The 22,673-nt window shown below is 41.7% G+C and overlaps 1 protein-coding gene across 1 annotated transcript in view; it reads right to left on the bottom strand.

Annotated features, from left to right (window-relative positions):
• The window catches only part of LOC118412831 (growth hormone secretagogue receptor type 1-like), a 56,557-nt gene extending 44,282 nt beyond the window's left edge, over positions 1–12,275 (bottom strand). The window contains exon 1 of the mRNA XM_035815871.1: positions 12,036–12,275. Within this exon, the coding sequence (XP_035671764.1) occupies positions 12,036–12,225 (190 nt within the window). The 5' untranslated portion in view covers positions 12,226–12,275. The remainder of the gene's footprint in view (positions 1–12,035) is intronic.
• Positions 12,276–22,673: the final 10,398 nt, after the last annotated feature.

Raw genomic sequence — 22,673 nt, 5'->3', positions numbered from 1 at the left:
ACGGAGCCTGGTAGAGGCTACATTTTATGGATGACATCCTCTTAGCTTGGGACTACAAAAATTGTGAGATACGGCGAAAAAAAAACAAGATGGGTACAAAAAAATAAGATGGGTACATTTTAAAGATGGACACCATAAATGTTGTACGATCAATATATGGTATCACAGCAAACAAGACATTCATTCCTGTACTTGTGTATTAAAATTGACACTAGTGACGTAGACGGGTATCACTAACCAAAGTTGGTAACTAACTACACATATATGGCTTCCATATTGGTGCCAATTTTCCAACTAGTTTCACTTCCAAATACAGCCATGGCTACCTTAATTGCTAGCGTCACATCTATAAGCAACAACACAGCATATTTGCTCCTTGTGGTAGCTTTTTTTTGTCATGTTGACAAAAATAAATTCTTTTTTTTCTTCAGAAATCAGGCGAAAATTGATAAGCGAGCGGATGCCATCCATAAACTTTACTTGCTGTGGTCTAACACAAACAGAACAGGTTGCGTAACTGCAGGACATTCATTGAGATCATCAATTAAACAGTGGATTTCAGCTGAGCTACGGGAATACAAAATGTGGAGCGCAAGATGCCAGGGTTTTCCTGAGTTGGGCGTTTAGAGGATAGTATGAAAACCTTCATGAAAAAAAAACATGCAGAAAAAAAACTTGTCACGAAAATTTAAGTCAAATTCAAAATCCTTCCGAGAGGTTGCAACATCTGGTTATCCCACAGGCTCAGGCACAGCAAGTAAAATTGATGGATGGTTTCTTATGCAGAATGCAAAAATAACGAGATAGCGCGAAAAAAAAGATGGGTAAAAGAAAAACAAGATGGCTAAATTTTCAAAATAGACAACATAAACGTCGTACCAAAATATGGCATCGCAACTTACAAGGCATTCATTCCTGTATTAACCCTATCCAGACTGGGATTTTGGGGCATTCCCTGGACTGGGGGGGAGGGCTCATTCGGCCCCCCGTCGTATTTTCATAACGGCTTGCTGTGCGGTTATACATTTCATCATGATATTGTCAGCCATCTTTGAGTTTGACCAATTACGTCATCTAATCAGCATAATTTATTAATATTTGATTATAGATGTTTAAGTTAGATGTGTTAGATATTAAAGATATATGAAAAGAAGTTTAGTTTAGCAAGAAAATCTAAAAATCTATTGTTTAAACCAAAATTAGTGATATTTGTAAAATCTGGCTTTCAGAAACCCGTCGCCATGGCAACACGGAAAAATTATAAACTTACTCTATTTTTTGTAAATTGTTGCCAACAATATTCTAGGAAAATTCACCACAAGCCGTTTGGGAGCTATACGATGTCAAAGTTGCCGTAGGCACCTTTAGCCCCCCCCCCCCCCCCCATTCTGGATAGGGTTAAAGAATTGAACTGGTGTAGTAAAAGTGATACAAAGTGTGATTTACTGGTACTTGCCAAGTTGGAAACTACATTCATGGCTTTCACATAGGTTGCACATTCACAACTACCCAACAAGTTTCACTTCTGCAACTATACAGGCTTTTCATTGACGTCGTACTAATTATTATTTGAATCCTCCGACGACCATGTTGCAGGGTAATTGAATTAAGCAGTAGCATCTAACAGACGTACGCTGTAATCCAACATGGCGCAGATGACGTCAAATGAAAAGCCTGTATAGTCATGGCTAACTCCCTAGTGTCACTTCTACAAGTATAATTATTAGGCTACAACACAACATGTCTGGCCATTTTGGTCTATCTGACCATCCCCTAAGAGGTAAAAAATCTTTTTTTTTTTCTGAAATCAAGTGACAATTAATGAGCGCACAGATGTCACATGCATCTATAAGATGTACTTGCTGTAACCTTATGCATGAACGCAAGAGATGCTTTACGTACAGTAACCGTCGCGAGGCAACGAGCCAGAGGTGGATCACCGTTCTCTCATTCCCTTGTTCTAATTAGTATCTAATTAGTATCATTACCACTGGCTGTTCTTTACCCTTTCATTCTGGCTGATGATCTATATTCACTACAAACCACATCAGATACAAGAGCAGTATAATCAAAGTCCCGATACCGGTCTATTACAGTAATTCAACCCATAGGTTGTGATGTACCAGGCATGATGTGAATACTCCACTCATAAAGCCCTGTACTTAGGCCGGGGGGGGAGGGGGGTTTGTAAATTTGTGTGTTTGACCTAAGCAAAGCATGGCGACCCTAGCTCTTTTGGTCGCTGACCTAGGGCCATGAACTTAGGGTCATTGACTTTAGGTGAGAGGGCTGCATTACGACTATCCAAATGGTATGTACCTAAAAATTCAGCCGGGGCCTAAGGGGACCCCAACTTGCAATGCTTGTAAGTGACCAAACATACCAACCAAAATGCAGATGACTCCATCAAGAGGATTTTCAGCCACGGGTATATGAACACACAGAACCAAAAACAGTACCTCCGCCAGAAGTGAACCTCCTTCCAGGAGGTAACAAAGATTTTGCACGCCTGAATTCTATTAAAGGAGGCTTATAAATTTTAAGGTATTCTTATCAACCACATACCATCTTATTACGTGTCTCTTCATATTTTCTTTCTTAATGCTGATAGGCTGGAACGGAGTCAATTAATTTAGCGCTGTCACCAGGGTTAGTAAACATAAGCTGCATTTATCAATTTTTAATAAAATCTATTTTCTGATGGACCAAGAGGAACATGCGTTGAAAATCAAACTATATCAAAGCCACAAATGTCATCTGAGAAACAGCAAAAAAAAAATTGTATTTTTCTTCTTCTCTGGTTCACTTAGTACCTAGTCATATTTGTCGCACGATCACCGTTCGTTCGCCGTAGGATCATCGTACCATCACCTTAGGATCACCGTACGATCGCCGTAAAATCAAATACATCGAAAATGCAATTATGTTGAAAAATTACACTTTTGTTATCGAAAAGGCTAACATCATTGTCAGCGATTGTTTCACGATCTGTCCAGAACTTGTACCATCGTACGAACGCTTACGACGAAAGTATGTGCGTTGCAGTTACAGTTCTGTCGGTTTCTGTATACAACAGTCGCAACCCGAAATATATTTTTTTCTTTCCATCCAGTCTCACTTGATAATGATAATAATCATAATAATATCGAGTGTATTTTGCAGCCAGTAGGTACCCAAAGTGTGAGTAATGAGGCTGTTTAACGTGGTCAAAGCACCTCCTCGAGCACGGGACCCCCGTTTTACGTACCTCCCGGAAGACGATTTCGTGGAAAGCTTCTTGAGGCTACAGCAATCCGGACGTCCTTGGTTGGTCCCCCATCCAAGCACTGTCCGGACCGCGCGTTGCTCAACTTCCGAGATCGAGGGATCGGGTGTACCAACGCGCCACGCGGTCGTACCTGATCTATCACCCTGGTAACTAAAGTGACGGGATTTTGATAGATTTGGGGGATATAAATTTGTTTCTGTCAACACAGCTTAGTTCTTCCTTGTGAGCGATTCTAACTTAATGCAGATGGATGCGATGTTCTTGCACTACGTATTTGGCGTCAAGCCATATAGCGCAGAAACTGTCAAATGGACTTAACGTTGTTGAACAGCACAATATCCGTAATAATAATGGTAAAGCATGACACATTGACCGCAGTATCACATTCTATCTTGTGCAAGCATGTAGAAATTGCATTACCAACAAGATTAACACACAGGAACCATTTTGACACAGGTTGAGAGGTCGGCAAATGATTTCAATTCCTTGCCTAGAAGCTTGGCATTATTTAAAACCCTGTGGCCCTATATATATGCATGGCCCTAACCATAATCCTATGGCCCTATACTTAACCCTAGCGCCGAACTTAACCCTAAGTATAACCCTATGGCCCTATGCCTAACCTATGTGCATGAAGGCCAGGACCCACAAGATCTTAGAAATGCAAAACCGGCCGGTGACCCTATTCAAGAGCAAGGGACCTAGGCAAGTCTGTGACAACTACAAACTTCATTCTTAGTCCGGTTGGCAGGCTCTTTGCTCAGGTAATTCTTGAGATTTCAAGTTCACAGAATGTACCCGAAATCTCGGGACGGCCTCCGGAGGCATCGACCTTCACATTACGCTTGCTATATAGGAACAGCGCATGGTAGAAAAAGTTTTCTGGCTGTTTTTATTGATTTTACCAAAGCCTTTGATTATGTTAGCCGTGACTTCGTTGAAACTCCTAACCTTCATCAAAGCATTTCACGACGAAATGTTTGCTCGTGTAGGCTTTGACGGTCGGTGGCCTTTCAGAATTCAATCATCAATGCATCATTGGTTGATGCGTAGCGGCTGCAGACAGTTCAGACAGAATTCTTCACAGGAAGATGCGAAGTCAAACAGGGATACGTGATGGCACCAACTCTTTCTGATATCACCATATTCACACTTTTTCACTTTTTATTGCTATCAGTACTATAAGCGGTGGTAAATCTTTCAATTTGCACGCCTTAGGGCAAAGTCAAAAACAATACAGCCCTGATACGCGAATTGATGTTCGCTGGCGACGCAGTGTTTTGCTCTCACGGTGAAGCCGGGGTACAAGTCATGTGTGACGCCTTCAGAAATACTTGTGACAGATTTGGCGAAATTATCAGTGCGAAGAATACGGTGGTCTTCTCAACCAATGCACCACCTCCTAAAATTACAAACAAAGGAAAGCCTTCTTGACACGGTCAAAGACTCGGTCAAAAGATATCTTCTATCGTCTTCTGGTAACCTTAACCGTGAAGTCGACTCACGCATTGGCGATGTTGCCAATCTGTTCGGGAAGCTGAAAAGGCGCGTGCATGGGACAATAAGTACCTCACAATCCACACTAAGGTCCGGATTTACCAAACATGTGTACTGTCCGCTCTACTCTAATACCTAGAGAGATCGAGACCTGAACTTCTCATGCGCACATTGAAAAGAAACTCAACAGTTTCCACTTAAGATGCCTGAAGAAGATCTGGGGAATGATGCCGATTGGAAAAGTTCCAAACCTGGACATCTTTGAAGATGTGGCACCACAGGCTTGTACAAGTAAACCTGTTCCTGATTCTATGACCTTAGCCATAGCCCCAAATCTAAACCTCTGAAACTATGGCCCTAACCCTAGCCCCTAACCTAACACTAACTTTAATCCTATGGCCGTAACACTAACCACGAAACCTAACCCTTACTGTAATCCTAGGCATGACCCTACATCTAAACCTAGCCCCAAACCTAGCCCTAAATATAACCCCATGGAACTTATAATGCCTAACCCCGAACCTAACCCTAAAAAATAATTCTTTGGTCCTATACCTAACCCTAGCCCCGAAACCTAATCGTTATTATAATCCTATGGCCCTAACCCTTGCCCCGAACCTAACCCTAATCAAAATTCTATACAATCCAAATACAAGCCTAAATCTGATGGCATTACATTTTGCCTTGCGTAATTTTCATTTTCAAAAAGATTCATATACAGAAGTCAGGCATGTTCGCACAGAACCAGAGACAATACTTTTTGATTCATTTCCTACTACGTACAATATTGACATTTTATCGTTTTGTCAAATTTTCCAATTAATACCTTGAGTACATAGCTTCATGGTTTGGTAGGTACATAAGGACTAAAGGACACAGCTTTGAGGAGCCATACTTTATTTGTCAGAACGTACTTTTTTACAACACGTAATTTCATCAGCTATAGAAAGCAACGCTACCTTAACTCAATAACATCACATTTTAAAGTGTAAGAGATGACGTTGCAATCATTCTGATAGGCGCAATTCTCTTAGAGTACGTACTTGGACACCCTCAGGATTGCGTAAAACCTGCCAAATGAAATTAACTTTGTGGCAAAATAAAAGTGATAGTAATGATAAACATTGACACATTGGCCACATTATTACATTCTGCCTTGTATAACCTTATAACTTTACATTTTGAATTGTAGAAGATAACTTTCTGACGTATGTTATGCGTGTGATTTACGTACATGGCTTCAAGTCAGAAACTGTAAAGTTGATATAAAGCGTTTGCAACTGCACAATAAACGGGTAGATTATGACATATTAACCTTAGTATTACATTCCGTCTGGTGTAACGATATAGAAATTGGATTTTTAAAAAGATTTATATATAAAAGCCCCACATGTTGGCACAGATAGTGACGTGGGCAAAATATTTCGATTTATTTTCTTCTACAATCTCGACAATTTGTGTCAATTTTCTATACATAGCTTCAAGTTTTGGTAAGTACATAAGGTCTAAAATGACGCAACTTAGTAAGCAGTAGGAAAGCAACGTTACCTTAACGCAATAACTTTCTGACGTATGTTATGCGTGTGATCTACGTACATGGCTTCAAGCCAGAAACTGTGAAGTTGATATAAAGTGTTTGCAACTGCACAATAAACGGGTAGATTATGACATATTAACCTTAGTATTACATTCCGTCTGGTGTAACGATATAGAAATTGGATTTTTAAAAAGATTCATATATAGAAGCCCTACATCTTGGCAGAGATCGAGAGGTCGGCAAAATATTTCGAATCATTTTCTTCTACAATCTCGACAATCTGTGTCAATTTGTCCGTACATATAGCTTGACGTTTTGGTAAGTACATAAGGCATAAAAGACACGACTTATTAGGAGCACAATTATATTTTTCAGAAAATGTTTTTTTACAACAAGTAACTTCATTATAGCAAGAAAGCAACTTTACTTTAACTCTATAAAGTCACATTTTGAAGGATAAGAGGTGATTTACCATAATTATGCTGGATGTTATGCTCTTGAAATACGTACTTGGCATCAAGCCATAAGGCACAGAAGCTGTCAAGTTGACTAAACTGTTCTAACTGCACAAAAAACGGGTAAATTATGACACATTGACTATAGTATTACATTCTGTCTTGTGTAACGATATAGAAATTGGATTTTTAAAAAGATAGATATATGCAGAAGCCCCACATGTTGGCACAGATCGAGAGGTCGGCCAAATATTTCGATTCATTTTCTTCTGCAATCTCGACAACTTACCGACAAAATTTGTCTTAACTTTTTCAAGAGATACCTTGAGTATATACAGTCGGGTTTGCCAAGGCCACAGGTAGTCCTGAAGAAAGTTGACCATGTTATTCTATGATGACTACCAACAAAGATGGTTTTGTTTTGTTCGACTCTACTCCGTACTACAGGACCTGAAATGGCCGTCTCTCCAGTCGCGATGTCGGAACACACGGCTAGTAACGATGTACAAGGTAACGAACGGTCTGGTGGCTATTCCGCCTACGCAGATTTCCGTTTCGTAAACCGTCGTTGCCTTAAACAAGGGTCGTTGCCATTTCTCGGAACAGTCGTTGCCTTTTTAACGGTCGTTGCCATATCCGAGCGACCGATCTTGAATTCCGAGTGCTCGTGATATGTTCGTGAAGTTTCTGTAGCTTCCCGGTATTTCTATTATTCATGAAAGAAGGACCAGATCTTGCTCCACTGTGGGAAGAAGAACAGTGAACCTTCTCAGGACTGTAGCTATGCCTTCTACTCAGCTGAGGTTGACTAGAACTAGAACTAGAACTAGAACTAAATTAGAACTAGAACTAGAACTAGAGTACTGCAGCATTCGAACAATTCCTCTCTACCTACGTTTTCTCCAGGAGAACATCAATCCAAATTCAAAGCACACACCGATTTTCACAAGTCCGTAAGAATAATGAATTCGTGAACTCATCTGTCAAAAGTTTTGCCAGGTGCAGATATTGCAAAAGTCGTTTTTCTGACCGAGACCTTGAAAACATAATCACCAGGCTTTAATATAAAATACCTGAAGCTACGATATCAGTCATGTGGTTGACAGAAATATTGGAAAATCAATTATAAACATTAGAAAAATGACGTAAAAAGCCTTATGCGTCAGATGCGTAATCTGAAAATTATGATACAAGAAACGGAACGTCAATATCATCCCCAACGGCGTATGATAGATCATACATGATAAAAGACAATGACGGATTACAAATGAATGCGTTGGAATTTATAATAAAGTTCAGGTAGTTTCCACTGGATACGTTAACAGTTTTTACTGCACGGCCAAAAATTAATGTTGCGTTAAAAATTACCTACCAAAAAACAAAATTGAATTGGCACCTAAAGATTCTCTTTTATTTCTTCAGATTTGGTTATCCAAGAATGCTACAATTAAAAAATAACGATGAAATGCATGAAGACATTTGTATTCTCTACATCATATACTGTAAATGCAGAGGTGTTCGCGGTGGATTAATGTTCGCGCTTTTCGCGGTGACCACTTCACCGCGAACTTAAAACCACCGCGAACATTTTTCTATTATGGTATTAGACTGCAGTCTATGGTATTACATACCGCGAACTTAAAGCCACCGCGAAAAGGCCTTTTTCCGCGAAATTGAATCCCCGCGAACTCAAATGCATTTAAAGTATTGATGTGGTGTTCTGTGACATTAGTATCCATATTCCTATATTCTTTTTAATTATCGGCATGAACTAGACTCGTAGATACTAGATCAGAAACGACGAGTAAGGAAGGAGAAGGAGAAGGAGAGAAAACTCAACCCCAGCACCGACGCCGTGTGCCCGATGTGCGGGCAAACTTGCGCTTCAGCATTCGGGCTGCGAGCACTGTGGTGCCATTGAAATCATCATGGTAGAGCGATGGACATCCAACACCTTTTTTTTCTATTTACTTTTGGAAATTAAAAAAAAATTAGCACTGCAGACTGCACTCCAGTTAGTAACAGTGCCACATACACAGTATGGACAGAAGGTAAACCTCCCCGACCCATTTTTACACCTGGGTGAAGTGAGGAAGGTCATATAAAGTGTTTTTCCCAAGGGCACAACGTCGGAGGCACGGCGAGTATCGAACTCGAGACCTCTAGATTCCGAGCCGAACACTCTACCAGTTGCTACACACACGACGTCACACCTATATTTGCTTTGTACAATTTACAGTGTTTGTGATTGTTTTCTTTTGGAAATGGCTGAAAATTGATGCGCTCGCGGATGTCATCCATATATACTGGTAATCAAATAACAATGTAATAGTAATTTCATAATGGAGACACCTGTTGCCTCTATTTCTGTGCACGGCAATTACATTATCAATTCAAGCGCAACAAGTTTCGCACAGTGGTTGACATTCAGTTCATAGGTTGAATATCGGTCTATCATAACTGCTGTCACAAAATTACTAAAAATAGTCTCTATGCGTGTAAAATAGTGGCGTTAGTGTGGCGTAACTGGTAGAGCGGTCGGCTCGAAATTTAAAGGTCCCGAGTTCGATACCCACCATGCCCCGACGTTTTGCCCTTGGGAAAGGCACTTTACACGACTTTCCTTGACGGTGGAGTGACGCCCACCGAGTCGAGGCTAATCTGTCTAATTGTGTGCCAAAAATACACTACGGATTTGGTGTGGCAATGTGTAACATCTGCACATTGGTCTCCCGCCAGGGAGCGCCATGTACAATAGCATTGTACAGATTTTTCATATATATATATATGTGCAGACCAAGAATGGTTGTTTCTATTTTTATGTCTTTCCTACGCTAAACGTACATTATACTACTTTTAGCTTGTGACTGATAGCAAAAAAATATTGAAAATAAAAGAATTGGGAACACTGTGATGTCTTAGATTTTTTTTCTTCTTCTGAAAATCTGAAGTACTCAAATAAAAGAATGTGAATTCGTTTAGTAAGCTTAGTAAACTCTAAAATAAGATATTGTGTAAATGTTGTAGAGGCAACGTATCTTTCTAGTATAACGGCCATTTGGCGTAACACACCAGCTTTTGTATCTGTATAGCATTTATAACTGCCCTTCGGCGTAAAAAACAGCTTTTGTGCCTGTATAGCCGTAATAACGACCCTTCGGCGTAATGTGATGGACGGCCACTCTCACGAGTATGGCAAGTCTACATGTCTACAGTTGCAGTTCTACTTTGACGGGCCTTCCTCGCCTTTCTCTTCGCCTCGACGGCTGCTACCCTCTCGGTCTCGAAGGTTGTCACGGTGGTGTTGGTCAGCTGCCGCCAAGCATTACGGTCAGAACATAGTTTCTCAAGGCTTGTTGGGTCAACATGTCCCTTCTTCAGGTAATGTTTCAGAGTGTCCTTATATCTCTTTCTCTGTCCACCCCTTGGGCATGTCCCTTGATCCAGTTGGCCAAACAGAATCTGTTTGGGAAGACGGCTATCTGGCATTCGAACACAGTGCCCGGTCCATCGTAGTTGGCTACGCATAATAAGTGCCTCTATGCTACAGGAGCCAGCCTCAGCTAGCACACTAGTGTTAGTACGGTAGTCTGTCCAGGAAATGTTCAGAATACGTCGTAGTGAGCGCTGGTGAAACTGTTCAAGAGTCTTAATATGCCGTCGGTAAGTAACCCAAGACTCACACCCATAAAGTAGTGTTGGAAGCACTGTGGCTTTATACACTTGGAGCTTTGTTGCCGTCTTAAGGTTTTTGTTGTCAAAGACCCTCACCCTTAAATTTGCAAAGGCTGCACATGCGCTTCCTTGCCTATGTGAGATTTCATCATCAATGTTTCCTCTGTTATTAAGGGTACTGCCAAGATAAGGGAAATGTTTGACACACTCCAGACGCACTCCGTCCAGGTGAAAGCTGACTACTGGTGGTGGTTGACCAGGAGCTGGCTGGATCATGACCTTGGTCTTTGACTTATTTGTAGTCAGGCCAAGGAGTTTGTATGCTGAGTTGAACAAATCAAGGCTGGCTTGTAAGTCTGGTGCCCGGTGGGCTACAAGTTTACAGTCATCTGCATATTGGAGGTCGTTGGCTACAACTTTCTGAACTTTGGTGACAGCATTGAGGCGTCTTAGGTTGATACGTAATACACCAGTAATACACAGAAGCTGGCGTAATACACCAGCTTCTGTATCTGTATGGTCGGTATAACTGCTATTCGGAGTAACATACCAGCTTCTGTATCTGTATGGCCGGAATAACTACCCTTCGGCGTAATACACCAGCTTCTGTATCTGAATGGCCGGTATAGCTGCCCTTCGGCGTAATAGACAAGCTTCTCAATCTGTACCTATATGACCGGTATAACTGCTCTTCGTAGTAATACACCAGCTTCTGCATCTGTATGGCCGGAAACGTTATAACTGCAATTTGAAGCAACCAAACCAGCTTTTGTATCTGTATCTGATAACTATCTGTATACAGTGTAGTTGGTATATCTGTATAGGGTGTCTGTGTGGCGCAATGACTAAAGCGTTGGAATCAGAATCAGTAGGTCCTGAGATCGATACTCGCCATGCCCCTGCCCCCATGACGGTGGAGTGACGCCCACCGAGCCTCACGGCTAATCTGTCTAAAGGTGCCCAAAACACCTACAGACGGGTTTGGTGCGCCAGTGTGTCAACATCGGTACATTTGCCACTAAGACCCGTATTTTTTGTTGTTGGTATAGCTGCCTTTCGGCGGGCGTAACATTAACACAAGAGCCTCTGTATCTGTATGGCCGGTAACGTTATAACTGCAATTCGACGTAGCATATCAGATTTACATGCAGACAAGCGGCGCGGCAGCAGCTGGTCACAAATCCTAACAAATCCGTACAACTAGTACGAGTAAAAGTTCACTCATACCCTTTTAGTGCCTAGCGACACACGGAGCAACATTTTTCCGTGCTATTTCTCTAGCAGGGTATGTTTTACAGGGTGCCAGCCCTCAAACGTCCTCGAAGCACCTCCTTGAACACTGTATCTCCATTTTTTGTCCCTTTCGAAAATAAGGGTGCAACCCCAACCGAGATTCCCATCCCTGAATCGAACCGTGGTCTCCCACATACGCACAGTTAACTGAAAGCAGGAGCTCAAATGTGAGGCTGCTACCAGTTGAGCCACAGAAACATCCCTCCTAATTAAAGACATACAAGTTACAAATAATCTACACTGAAGGAACTCCCACACATAACCTATACACATCTAGCTACAAGAGCTGTTCAAAGTTCATCGTACGTACCGACAAAGATGAGCGCGTAGACCGCAGACACGAGTGCCAGCTCCACCTGTGGTATGGTAAAATAGGGGCTGTACGTCGAGTTGTTGTCGGGTGGAGGCGCCGTACCCACCGTAGAGTTGTCGTACAGGAAGGCCTCCCCAAACGTAGGGAAGACGGGGTCGCTTCTCTCAGTGGTGTTGACCGGGCGCATGGTTCTCGTCGGGCTCGGCGCTGAAGCTTTTGGCTCTGCTCAACTCTCAGCCTTCCTTGCCTCACAGCAAGTGAAAATGGTAGGTAGACACATCGGCTACCGTTGTTAAGTACCACGCGAAGACTAGAGAGCCTCGTCCAATCAGCTCACTTGGCTCACAGCGGTGGGATCTCGACGCCCTGACGCATGCGTATCTCTTGCAACATCTCGCCTCATTGGTCAGCTTAGAGCGTTCCCGTGGGAAACTAATCTTCCCCGTGGGAGAAACATTTTGGATGTTAGCTAAGCTGGATGACCGCCTTTCAAAAATATTGTCATGACAAGCTTAACAGCAACAAACGTTTCAGTACCACAGGCATAACCAGTTCCGGAGATACGGGTTGTTTTTACTGTAGAATTCAAAAGGGAACGCATCAAGGTTGAAATTATTGACGTAAACGCAGACATCAAGTGACATGTATACATTCAGAATCGTGGCGCGCATGGTTGTGTGGGATGCCTCCAAGACACAAGCATCCTGTCTCAACTCATTCAAAGAAAAAAGCCTACGGTTCAGTTCAGGGCTTTAGCCAATTTTTTTCCGTCAGCCAATTACAATCATCGCGAAAACCACGAAAATTAATTAGAAGGACTGAACTGAGACCTTGAAAAACGGGTTTTAATGAGATTATCGTATGCGAAAGGGCGCCGACACACATAGCCAACAATCATAAGAATGGCAAAACAAACAGTGTGTGGCTTTTACGGCCGTGGACGGCGTCCCCAAGCCGCCTGTAGCTTCCACCAAGGACTTTTGTCCGTCAAGGTTGACTGATTGGTTTTCAAATTTTTCCATCAGACGCAGCAAATTTCCATCAATTGACGGGAAAACGGACGCTGGCTAGACCCCTGGTTCAGTTACACATCTGATGATAAAGGTAGCCCTGGAGAAGTACCCTATCCTGGAACAAGTACGCCGCCTTGTTGAACAGTACATGGATGGGATCAATATTAGGTTCACAGTCAATAGTCACACGACTTCCTGGCACTTAACAACTGCACTTAACTATTATGTACATAGGTACCGTGGTTTAGAATTTGAAGAAGACATAAAAAATGAGTCCCTCTTTACCTAAGTTCAAGATTCACACTAATGTTATTTTTACAAATAACGTTATGTTTTTTAAATTTGGCTTATAACACTTCCTTATTTTGTAATGGAAGCCTATAACTACTTATATCCATACATTATTACCTAAGGTATGGTTAGTTGTTTATTGTAATGAGTTTTCATAATATTGTTTCTTTTATTGATTTTGATATTTCTAAAAATTTATCTATACATTGTAATAAGCTATTAATTGGAAGCCTTAGTATTAGAAACTTTTACAGCTTTTAGATTTTCTTGCACTGTTATGTCTCTATTTGACTGCCGTTTTTATATCGTTTTTTTTCTTTGTGTGAAGTGCGCAATAAATAAACAAATAAATGCATTATAACAGTTTATTGTTTGTTGCAGCCAAGAACCTGGTGATGGAACAAACTGAAGATAGAGGACCTAAAACAGATTTTGTGATTAGTCAACAAGCACTGAAAGCCTTCATGGACGACCTGACTACTTGAAAGAGCGTGATCAGTGCCAAATACGTACTCCGGAGTCTTAGTAAGTCAGTCAGATGAGCTAGGATGAAGTTAAAAGTAAGGAAGTGAAGAAAGCTTTTAATGACAAAAGGAAAAGTTTGTTTACATGGTACAGTTAAAAAAAGAAGGTGGAAAGTCCACAGATACAGCAGAAGCAGAACCGATCAAAAGCCCCAGTAAAATTTTGACGCAACGCTAGGTGATAAAACCAACGTTGCTACTTCATAGGAATAAATGGCTGGTTTACTTGCAACAAACACATACATACCGTTGCAGCCTTACATGTTCAAATTGCAGCCTTACATAGTACATTTCTTCAAATTTATCAAAATTCATTCAATAACGCTTCAATGAAAAGGTAAAGTACTTTTTGTGGGCGTTACACATCTGAACTGCGTATGGTTGTCCTTCAAAGTCCGTTCTTAGGTCTGCCACGTACGCTTTCCCGTTTCGGAGACAACTGACTAGAGACGGTGGGGAGGGGGGGTGGGGGTTTAGATATAGACAGTGCAAATTTCAAACGAAAATTACGGCATCTCATGTACAGGGCTAGGGAAGTAAGTGGCAGTTGATCCGAGGATCTGTCATAAATTACATACTCTCTACCTAGAATTATCATACATCCATTCTTTAGTGAAACTTCTAAGTATTTAGACTGGAGAGCAGGGAGGCCTGGATACCACACAGGGGTCAAGCCTACTCTAACAATGACCGTACAAACGAAAAGGACTGGAAGCCATAGAGAACAGGGAACGACCAGGAAGATATAGTCTGGTGCTACCAACATGGACTATTACGTATAGCTGTGTGCCCAATGTCCTTGCATGATGTTCTCTTACGGTTGTGGGGGAGGTAGACAGATTAGTGAGCAGGCACTTGAGGAAGTGACTGGGAGGGGGGGGCACAATGCATGCCAAGGCCTGCACAGTAAATCAACAAAACTGCAACTACCTTTACCATCAGTGGAGGAGGGGTTTAGGGTAACAAAGGTGAGAGCTGTATGTACATAAAAATTTACAGTGGCAAGTGTGCAGATGTTGACACATTGGTAGCACCGAATCCGTAGGTGTTTTTGGCACCTTTAGACAGATTAGCCGTGAGGCTCGGTGGGCGTCACTCCACCGTCATGGGGGCAGGATCATGGCGAGTAATGAACTGATTCCAATGCTCTAGTCATTGCGCCACCCCTCTATGTACATAAGCCTACTGATTTGATCTCATGAATGATATCTCTTAGGTACTGTAAAACTGATGAGAGCATGGAGAAAATAATAAAAATTGGCGGTCTTCATTGTAAAATGTAGTAAAGTGGTCGGGAATATTGTAAAAATGAAATGACTGAATTTACAGAAGATTGTATACCGAAATTGCAACAAATTCTTTATCTGTGGAATACTTCCCTCGTGGGTTGGAATAAATTCTACCAGTACGTATACGACAAAATCAAGTTTTACGATAGAAAAGAGACATAAAATGACATCTGTATCCGTTTTACGATATTGTGTTGGATATTTACGGCATATATTTGCTCATTTTACAGCTTCTTTGTAATGATAACTAGAGTATGGTCGCAAACTTTATTTGAGAACGCAAGAAAGTTGATATGCAAGCGCATATCATCCATATAGTTATTAATCAAGTCAGCGTGGCCTAAGTAAATGTGGACAGTAGCATGAATGGATTTTTCCCAGACGTTACCTCATTTTTTAACATTGCTGCAAAAGCAGATAAGTCGAGGGTTGTCGCCGGATTGAAAAGAGGACACGGTAGTTGACATGGCATTTTAGGCCTTGTTGGTTTTTGTTGTTAGGTATGCTCACTACATGAATTCTGTACGCTATCACAGGGTGTATACGCTCTGTGCAGACTTTTAATTTGATGTCTGTATCCGTTTTTTATATATCCGGCATAGTCATCATTCGGTGAAACACACAAGCCTCCGTATTGGTATAGCCGGTATAACCGCCCTTCGGTGTAACACACCAGCTTCTGTATCTGTATTTCCGGTATAAGCGCCCTTCGGGATAACACACTAGCCTCTGTATCTGTATCGCATGTATAACCATATACGCAGGCATGAACTTTTCTGTCTGGTATTAGATATTTAATAGCCTGTACGTCCCCAGTCATTTTCTACATTATGCATACTCTAGACATTAGTTAATGAGGGAGGGAAAAAGCAAGATGGTAGGTTTTGCATTATGATGCGAATTGACAAAATATGAAATCAGAGCCAACAAGTCTTTCATTTCTGTATTCAAGAGGTGCACAAAGTGACACTAGTGTGGTAGACTGGTATCACTTACCAAGCTAGCAACTACTGTGATGGTTATCACATTGGTGTCTCTGTGTAAAGCCATCGACAAAGTTTCATTTCAACATCTACAATCATGCATAAATGTATATCAAACTAGTCACTTCTACTCACTCACAACCATGGCTACTGCACGATATTTTCCCCACTGTGGTACCATTTCCGTCATGTTGGCCATTTTGGAGCAAATATTATTTTTCAATTTCAAAATCAGGCGAAAAATAATGGGGGCGTTGATGTCATTCGTAAAATTTACTACAACAACTACAGCCATGCCTAAATTTATATTATACTACTCATAGCTACAAGTACAATCAAGGCTACTGCACAATATCTTTGCCCATTTTTATACAGTTGCGGTAATGTTGGCAATTTTGGGGGAAATATTCTTTATTTCAAAATCAGACGAATAATGGTGGGGGCACTGATGTTATTCGTAAAATTTACTTGCTATGGCCTAATCCCTTTCTAGAGCTAAATTGCCATGGATAAGTCTTAAGCTTCAGCGGATTGACATCCTTTCCCCAGTGTCATTACGGGCATGGTTACCCATTCCTTTTGCCTAGATCCCATCTAGAGCCTATATGTTTTATTCAAAGACATGGCAACGGTGTCAATGAACTCATGTAGAGTAAGCCGTTCGGAATTCTGTCTGAGCTCCTATTTTCTAGATCATTTGGCAAAACTGTCATAACTTAGCCAGAAATTGACAGAAAATGTTAAAATTTGGCAGCAAGGTAAAATGCAACTTGATGGTTGTGGAAATATTAGATTTTAGGTAGAATTTTCTTACACATTTACATACTGATGTCTAATATAATCCATATATCTTTCCACCAAAAAGGTAAATAGAGGAACTATTCCCAGCATCATATATATAGAAACATACCATTTTTTCTCTTGGGATGGGGGGGGGGGGGCGGTACATACTTAGATAGAAATATATCACAGCCATAGTTATGTACAACTTTCTTGATATTAGCAATACATGTAGTTCAACTGTTATGTATGTACAACCTACCATGTAATCTACCTTTGACAATCGTCGTTCAATGGAATTTCTCTTCTTTATACTCCAATAGGAGAACAGAACGGTTGACATCAAATCAAAGAATCGGTGCGATCAATGAATCACGTGGTATACTGATCGCTAGCAAGAGAAAAAAAGATTGCGGGGTCGATTCTGGCTATATATAGTTTTAGAAACATTATTTTTTCATCATTCTACTCAATTATTCTTGCTAGGGAGAGTAGATTAGACTTCTATTTGGCCAACTTTACATACTTATCCTCTAAGATTAGCGTTAAGAGGATAACGAGGTGTTATTCACAAAAAAACAGGCATAGGATAGTGCAAAACACCGTATAAACAAGAACATCCTGTCAAAGGTACCTAGAAACTCTTATTGGCAGGCACAACTGGAAATAGGGCAAATACTTCTTAATACTTCTTCTTGGAAGCAGATACGTCCTGTCAATAGTGCCCCAAAATCTTATAATCCTGTCATGGTTTATTTAATTCTGTTAGTTTTGTCGGAATTTAGGTTAAGTCCGCCATAAGCCAAAGCTAAGTAAAAAACAGTTAGTATGTCCGGAGGAAAATATGGATTTTGCCCAGCGCAAACCGTCGGGTATGCCAACTTTTATCAATAAACGGTGGTGAAATCAATACAAATTAATCAAGGCTCTCCTGTGACATCCAAAAAGCCCCCGGTGGTTTTACGTCAACCGAGACACCCCCCTCCCAAGGCCTGAAATCACTACCAGTCCATCCATCCATCCATCCATCCATCCATCCATCCATCCATCCATCCATCCATCCATCCATCCATCCATCCATCCATCCATCCATCGCCCGGGAGCCGTAGGGAGCACGCCCGAAAGTGCCAAAAATAGTCCGTGAATTGCTCGGCAGGGCCCCTTTTACAATTAAGACTACTGGTTCTGTATCTTTACCGTTCTTTGTTTTTCAACTGCGTATTTCTAAACCTACGGGATTCAAACTATACACAGCAGGACTATTAAAAGGAACATCCAATGCAGCACGATTTGTAGGGGGAATTGTAAGGTCATGACATAGGCACTATTAGTAGTTGGCACGGCGTCTTTGGCCATACCTACAGGTCGTCATCTCACTTAACTAGCATATATGTTTGGCTGAGGATGTCAATGGGAATCTATTTAACCGACCCCATTCAGACGGGGGGGGGGGGAGCTTTTGAGGCCTGCGCCAACTTTGATGTCTTATAACGCCAGAACAGCTTATGCTAGAGCTACCAAAGTTGGTGAGTTTTCCTAAAATAGTGTTGGCAACAAATTCAACAAGTTTGGCAAATTTTTCTTTTTTTCTTGTTGCCATGGTGACCGTTTGTTGATAGGCAGTCTTGCCAAAATTGCCAACTTCGGGTGTAACAATTTATTTTTCACGTTTATTTGCTATATTACTGCTATAAGAGTTTTGGGACTTAGAAGTGGATGGCCTGAACCCCCCCCCCCCCTGGTCCAGGGATGACAAAAAAGTCCGGTCTGAATTTTAAGTCTGTTTTCATATATTACTGATGAAAACCTGCTTTAAGGTCAACAGGATCAGAATGGACAAGTGGCAAGGCTAGGGTTAGATCTAAAGGTCAAGGGTTCGTTTCCCATCATTTCTGGCTGGACGCTTTGCCCCTGGGCCGGAAAGGCACTTTATACGATTTTCCTCACTCCACCCAGGCGCAAATATAGAATACAACACGGTGCATTCTGTATCACCCGAGGTACCAGTCCCATCGTGTTGTATTTTATCTATGTCATACCCACCTGAGAAAACACATATTTCGATGCGAAATGCACCAGAAGTTGAGAAAATGTTGTGTCCTCGAACAAAAGATTGTAACGACAGCATTTCTAACGTCCGAATTCGGTATTAGAATTTTCAACCGTGCCGTATTCGGCCCGTTCGACATAGTTCGATTTACTCGAAGGAAGCCTGTGTGATACAACTTTTGAACCTGTGTGGTACGGAAAGTTATCACACGGTCCGGAGCACCCGTATCGAACGTTTTCACGTCACAGGTCTGATATAAAATTGGTTACCTGACTATTGAGGACTCCGACGAAGAGGGCGTTCGAAAGAGAAAGATGGGTTTCACCTTCCAATATAGTGCTCCAGACAGTGGATAACAAACTGCTGCCCCTACACTGTGACCTGTGTCTGCTTTTATCAATAAAGTGTGGTGTACGCATTAATGTGCTCAGGGCTCTCCCGTAAGACCTAAGCCACCTATCGCTTAACGCCCCCATGCCCCCCAAGGCCTGTATTCCCTACTCGTAACTCAAGGACTCCAAAGCCTGATTGACATGCAGTGTGTGCTGCTTGCGTTCTAAGCCATGTTTCTTTACTTTCTTTGTCTTTTAGCTCCGTAATTTCAAACCTACGTGATCCTTTAACCAAGATGTACACCAAATGATAATAAGGAGGGTCACTACACATGCTGTGTATATGCTTCGTTTCTGACGTTTTCGGCCCTAAAAACAATGTGATCCTAATTTCAAACAAAATACCCTCGGATAAAAATGATAAGTATGAAGTAGGCTTTCATCCTTTTAAGAATATCATGATTGGAGATCTTGTTTCCACCTGGAAATAGACCCGTGAAATAAACACCACTTTTTTCCCAAAACGTGTATTTCCTACCCCCAATCCAGCATGTAAAAAAAAAAAAACACAAGTATTCAATGTGTTTCAAGTAGTACTTAAACTGTGTAAAGTTTCATCGCAGTGCGACCGAGCAATCGAGCAACATTTATATGTATAGAATACTGTTGGCATCCATCTGTCTCGAAAGACAATCATGGTAAGCAGACAGGGTGGGTTATGCGACCCGTCTGCCTGGCCTGCACGTGACTTTTTAAGGGGAAGGAGGGGTGTGCGCTTTCTTCTCCACTCTCTTGTCCACTGACGCGCTAAGTCTCAGAGGCACAAGAACTGCATGCAACGTGTAAGACAGCCCCAGCATATGCAGGTTTGGTATTTGGAGTTTCCGTCTCCTAGAAAGACTTCTGACCAAGGATGTAAGGGGACCTCCCACCCCCGACTCGTGTATAGCGGGTGCGTCATGCCCGAACATGCCCCTACGGCCCACCACTGCCACAAAGGCCTGTCACTGCCACTGGCCGCAGCTAGGTACTCATTACCTCCATGAAAAAATGGAGGTATAGTTTTGAGTGTGTCTGTGTGTGTGTTTGTGTGTGTGTGTGTTTGTGTGTGTGTCTGTGTGTCCGCATATTTGTGGTCATCATAACTTGAGAACCTCTTGATGGACTACGATGATATTTGGTATGTAGGTAGGGGTTGGGAAGACGAAGGTCAAGGTCAATTTTGGGCCCCCTGGTGTGTGGCCTTGGTACTGCAGCGCAACTTCCGGTTTTGCCATCTCGGTGTTCTGAACATGCTATGGTCAAGATTTTTAAGTATTAGATAGCTCTTGTGCTCAGGAAAAAATTACGTACGTTTGGGCCCCCTAGCGTCTAGTTTGGGGATAGCAGGGGCATTTTTGTCAAAAACTTCTGACGAAGATAACTCAAGAAGGGAACAACGGATTTTCATGATTTTTGGTATGTAGGTACTTTAGACAATGTTGTACAAGATTAAATACTAATTATGCAAAATAGGAGCACATTTGCATAATTAATGAGGATATTATATCATGGCAGTTTTTTCAATGTATCTCTTGTCCTGGATGTGATATGGTCTTGAAATTTGTGTGGTAGATAGCTTGCAGTGTCATGACAAAGTGGGGCAGGTTTCAGCCCCCTAACATTTAATTTCGGACCTGCAGGGGCGTTTTTGTCAAGACATTCTAAAGAGGATAACTGCAGAAAGGATTGATGGATTGGCATCATATTAGGCATGCGGGTACCTTAGGCAAAGATGTTCATAATGATAAACATTTTATGCAAATGAGGACTGAATTTGCATAATTAATGAGGAAATTGTATAATTCCATTGGACTTCAATAAATGTAATACATGTTAACTATGATAGGTGGAATATAAGCAGATACCAAATATGGTAATGAGGAACTTATTTGCATAATTTATGTAAAAATTGCAAAAACGCTTTGATTAATAATGGGAATTTTATAATTGTGACATGTGTACGTTAGTCAATGATGAAAAATACCATGCATAAATTATGTTAATGTGTTAGTCAATTGCATGAAATTTACGAAAGTTCTAAATTTTCATGGAGGTATGAGGTCGCCGAACTCTAGTTTACACCTGAGTTGAGTGAGGAAAGTCGTGTAAAGTGCCTTTCCCAAGGGTACAAGATAGTTGACATGGCAGCATTCGAACTCAAGACCTCTTGGGCCTGAGCCCAACGCACTGCTGATCGCACCACGTGATCTCACTCAGTTAGAATTGCCGCTCTGCGACTCTTATTAGTTATCGATCCTCTGTCAAATACACATTACCCTGACAGATTAACGAGACGGGTCCGGTTGCCAGCCGGTTTCTTCGGCGGCGTCCCAATGCAGTATGACCGCCGATCTAAATCAAAGCTCACGGGAGTTTTGTAGTCTGTAGCCGCCATGCATCAGACTGCTGAATGATGCCTGTGAATGATTGATTGGAGTTTTGCGGCGTTTTGGCCCTCGAGCTAAACTCCCTGGACGGCTTGGGTTAGTTAAGATCGGCGGGCAGACTTTCTTGAGCCGCCGAAAAAAACGGCTGTCGGCCTTGTATTAATCTGGTAACCAGGGTACACATAAATGCTCTTCAATTGCAACGATGATTTGTATGTATTGCAAAGGAGCTCTCAAGGTCCGCTTAACCATTACGGGTGTCTACAGGTTATGCTCCTATAATCCCCTTTGCATGTCGAGTTGGGTCCCTTGTGGTACCATTGAATCAAGGCCACGATATAGCTGATTAAACACGCGCTGATCTATAGAAGTCCTCGGGATTTTGTCCAGATGAGTCTTTAGATACCTCGTGGCCTTGGATTTTGTAATTCCCTGTTGTCTCGCCGAGGGCCTTATATACGTGTAGCATGTTGATTTCTCTTAACGGCTTTTAAATCCAGCCATCGCTTAACCTTGGGAAGGCTTACACGTAGGGAATGTCAGGTATTGGATGCAGAGCTTTTAGTTATGAAAGGCTGTTTCTGTGACCAAAGTAAAGCGCTTACCAACAACCTTTAGAGCAGTCGTCCGAACCATTTCAAGTTGGATTAAACGAATGGCTGTTCTCTGTACATCTTTTATATCATCATTTTTCGTCCCCGAAAGCTGTCCGGCCAGGCCCTGGTTTGTTTATAATGTGACGTAGACGTTACAGGGACAGAAGTCAGGAACGCTAGGATTTGAATCCATTAGAGTTCTAGATCTTGTTACCTCTAGCATTGCCGGCAATTGTTATTGACATCGTCTGCCAAATAGATACTATCAATTTTCTCCTAACAGTGACTATTTTAAAAGTAGTCTGGTCACACACCTTGGTCACACTTGGTCTGAGAGCACATCATGGT

This window comes from Branchiostoma floridae, chromosome 4 (assembly GCF_000003815.2).
Source record: "Branchiostoma floridae strain S238N-H82 chromosome 4, Bfl_VNyyK, whole genome shotgun sequence".
NCBI lineage: Eukaryota > Metazoa > Chordata > Leptocardii > Amphioxiformes > Branchiostomatidae > Branchiostoma > Branchiostoma floridae.
The sequence above is the reverse complement of the archived record's forward strand: the minus strand, read 5'-3'. Positions and strand labels throughout refer to the sequence as shown.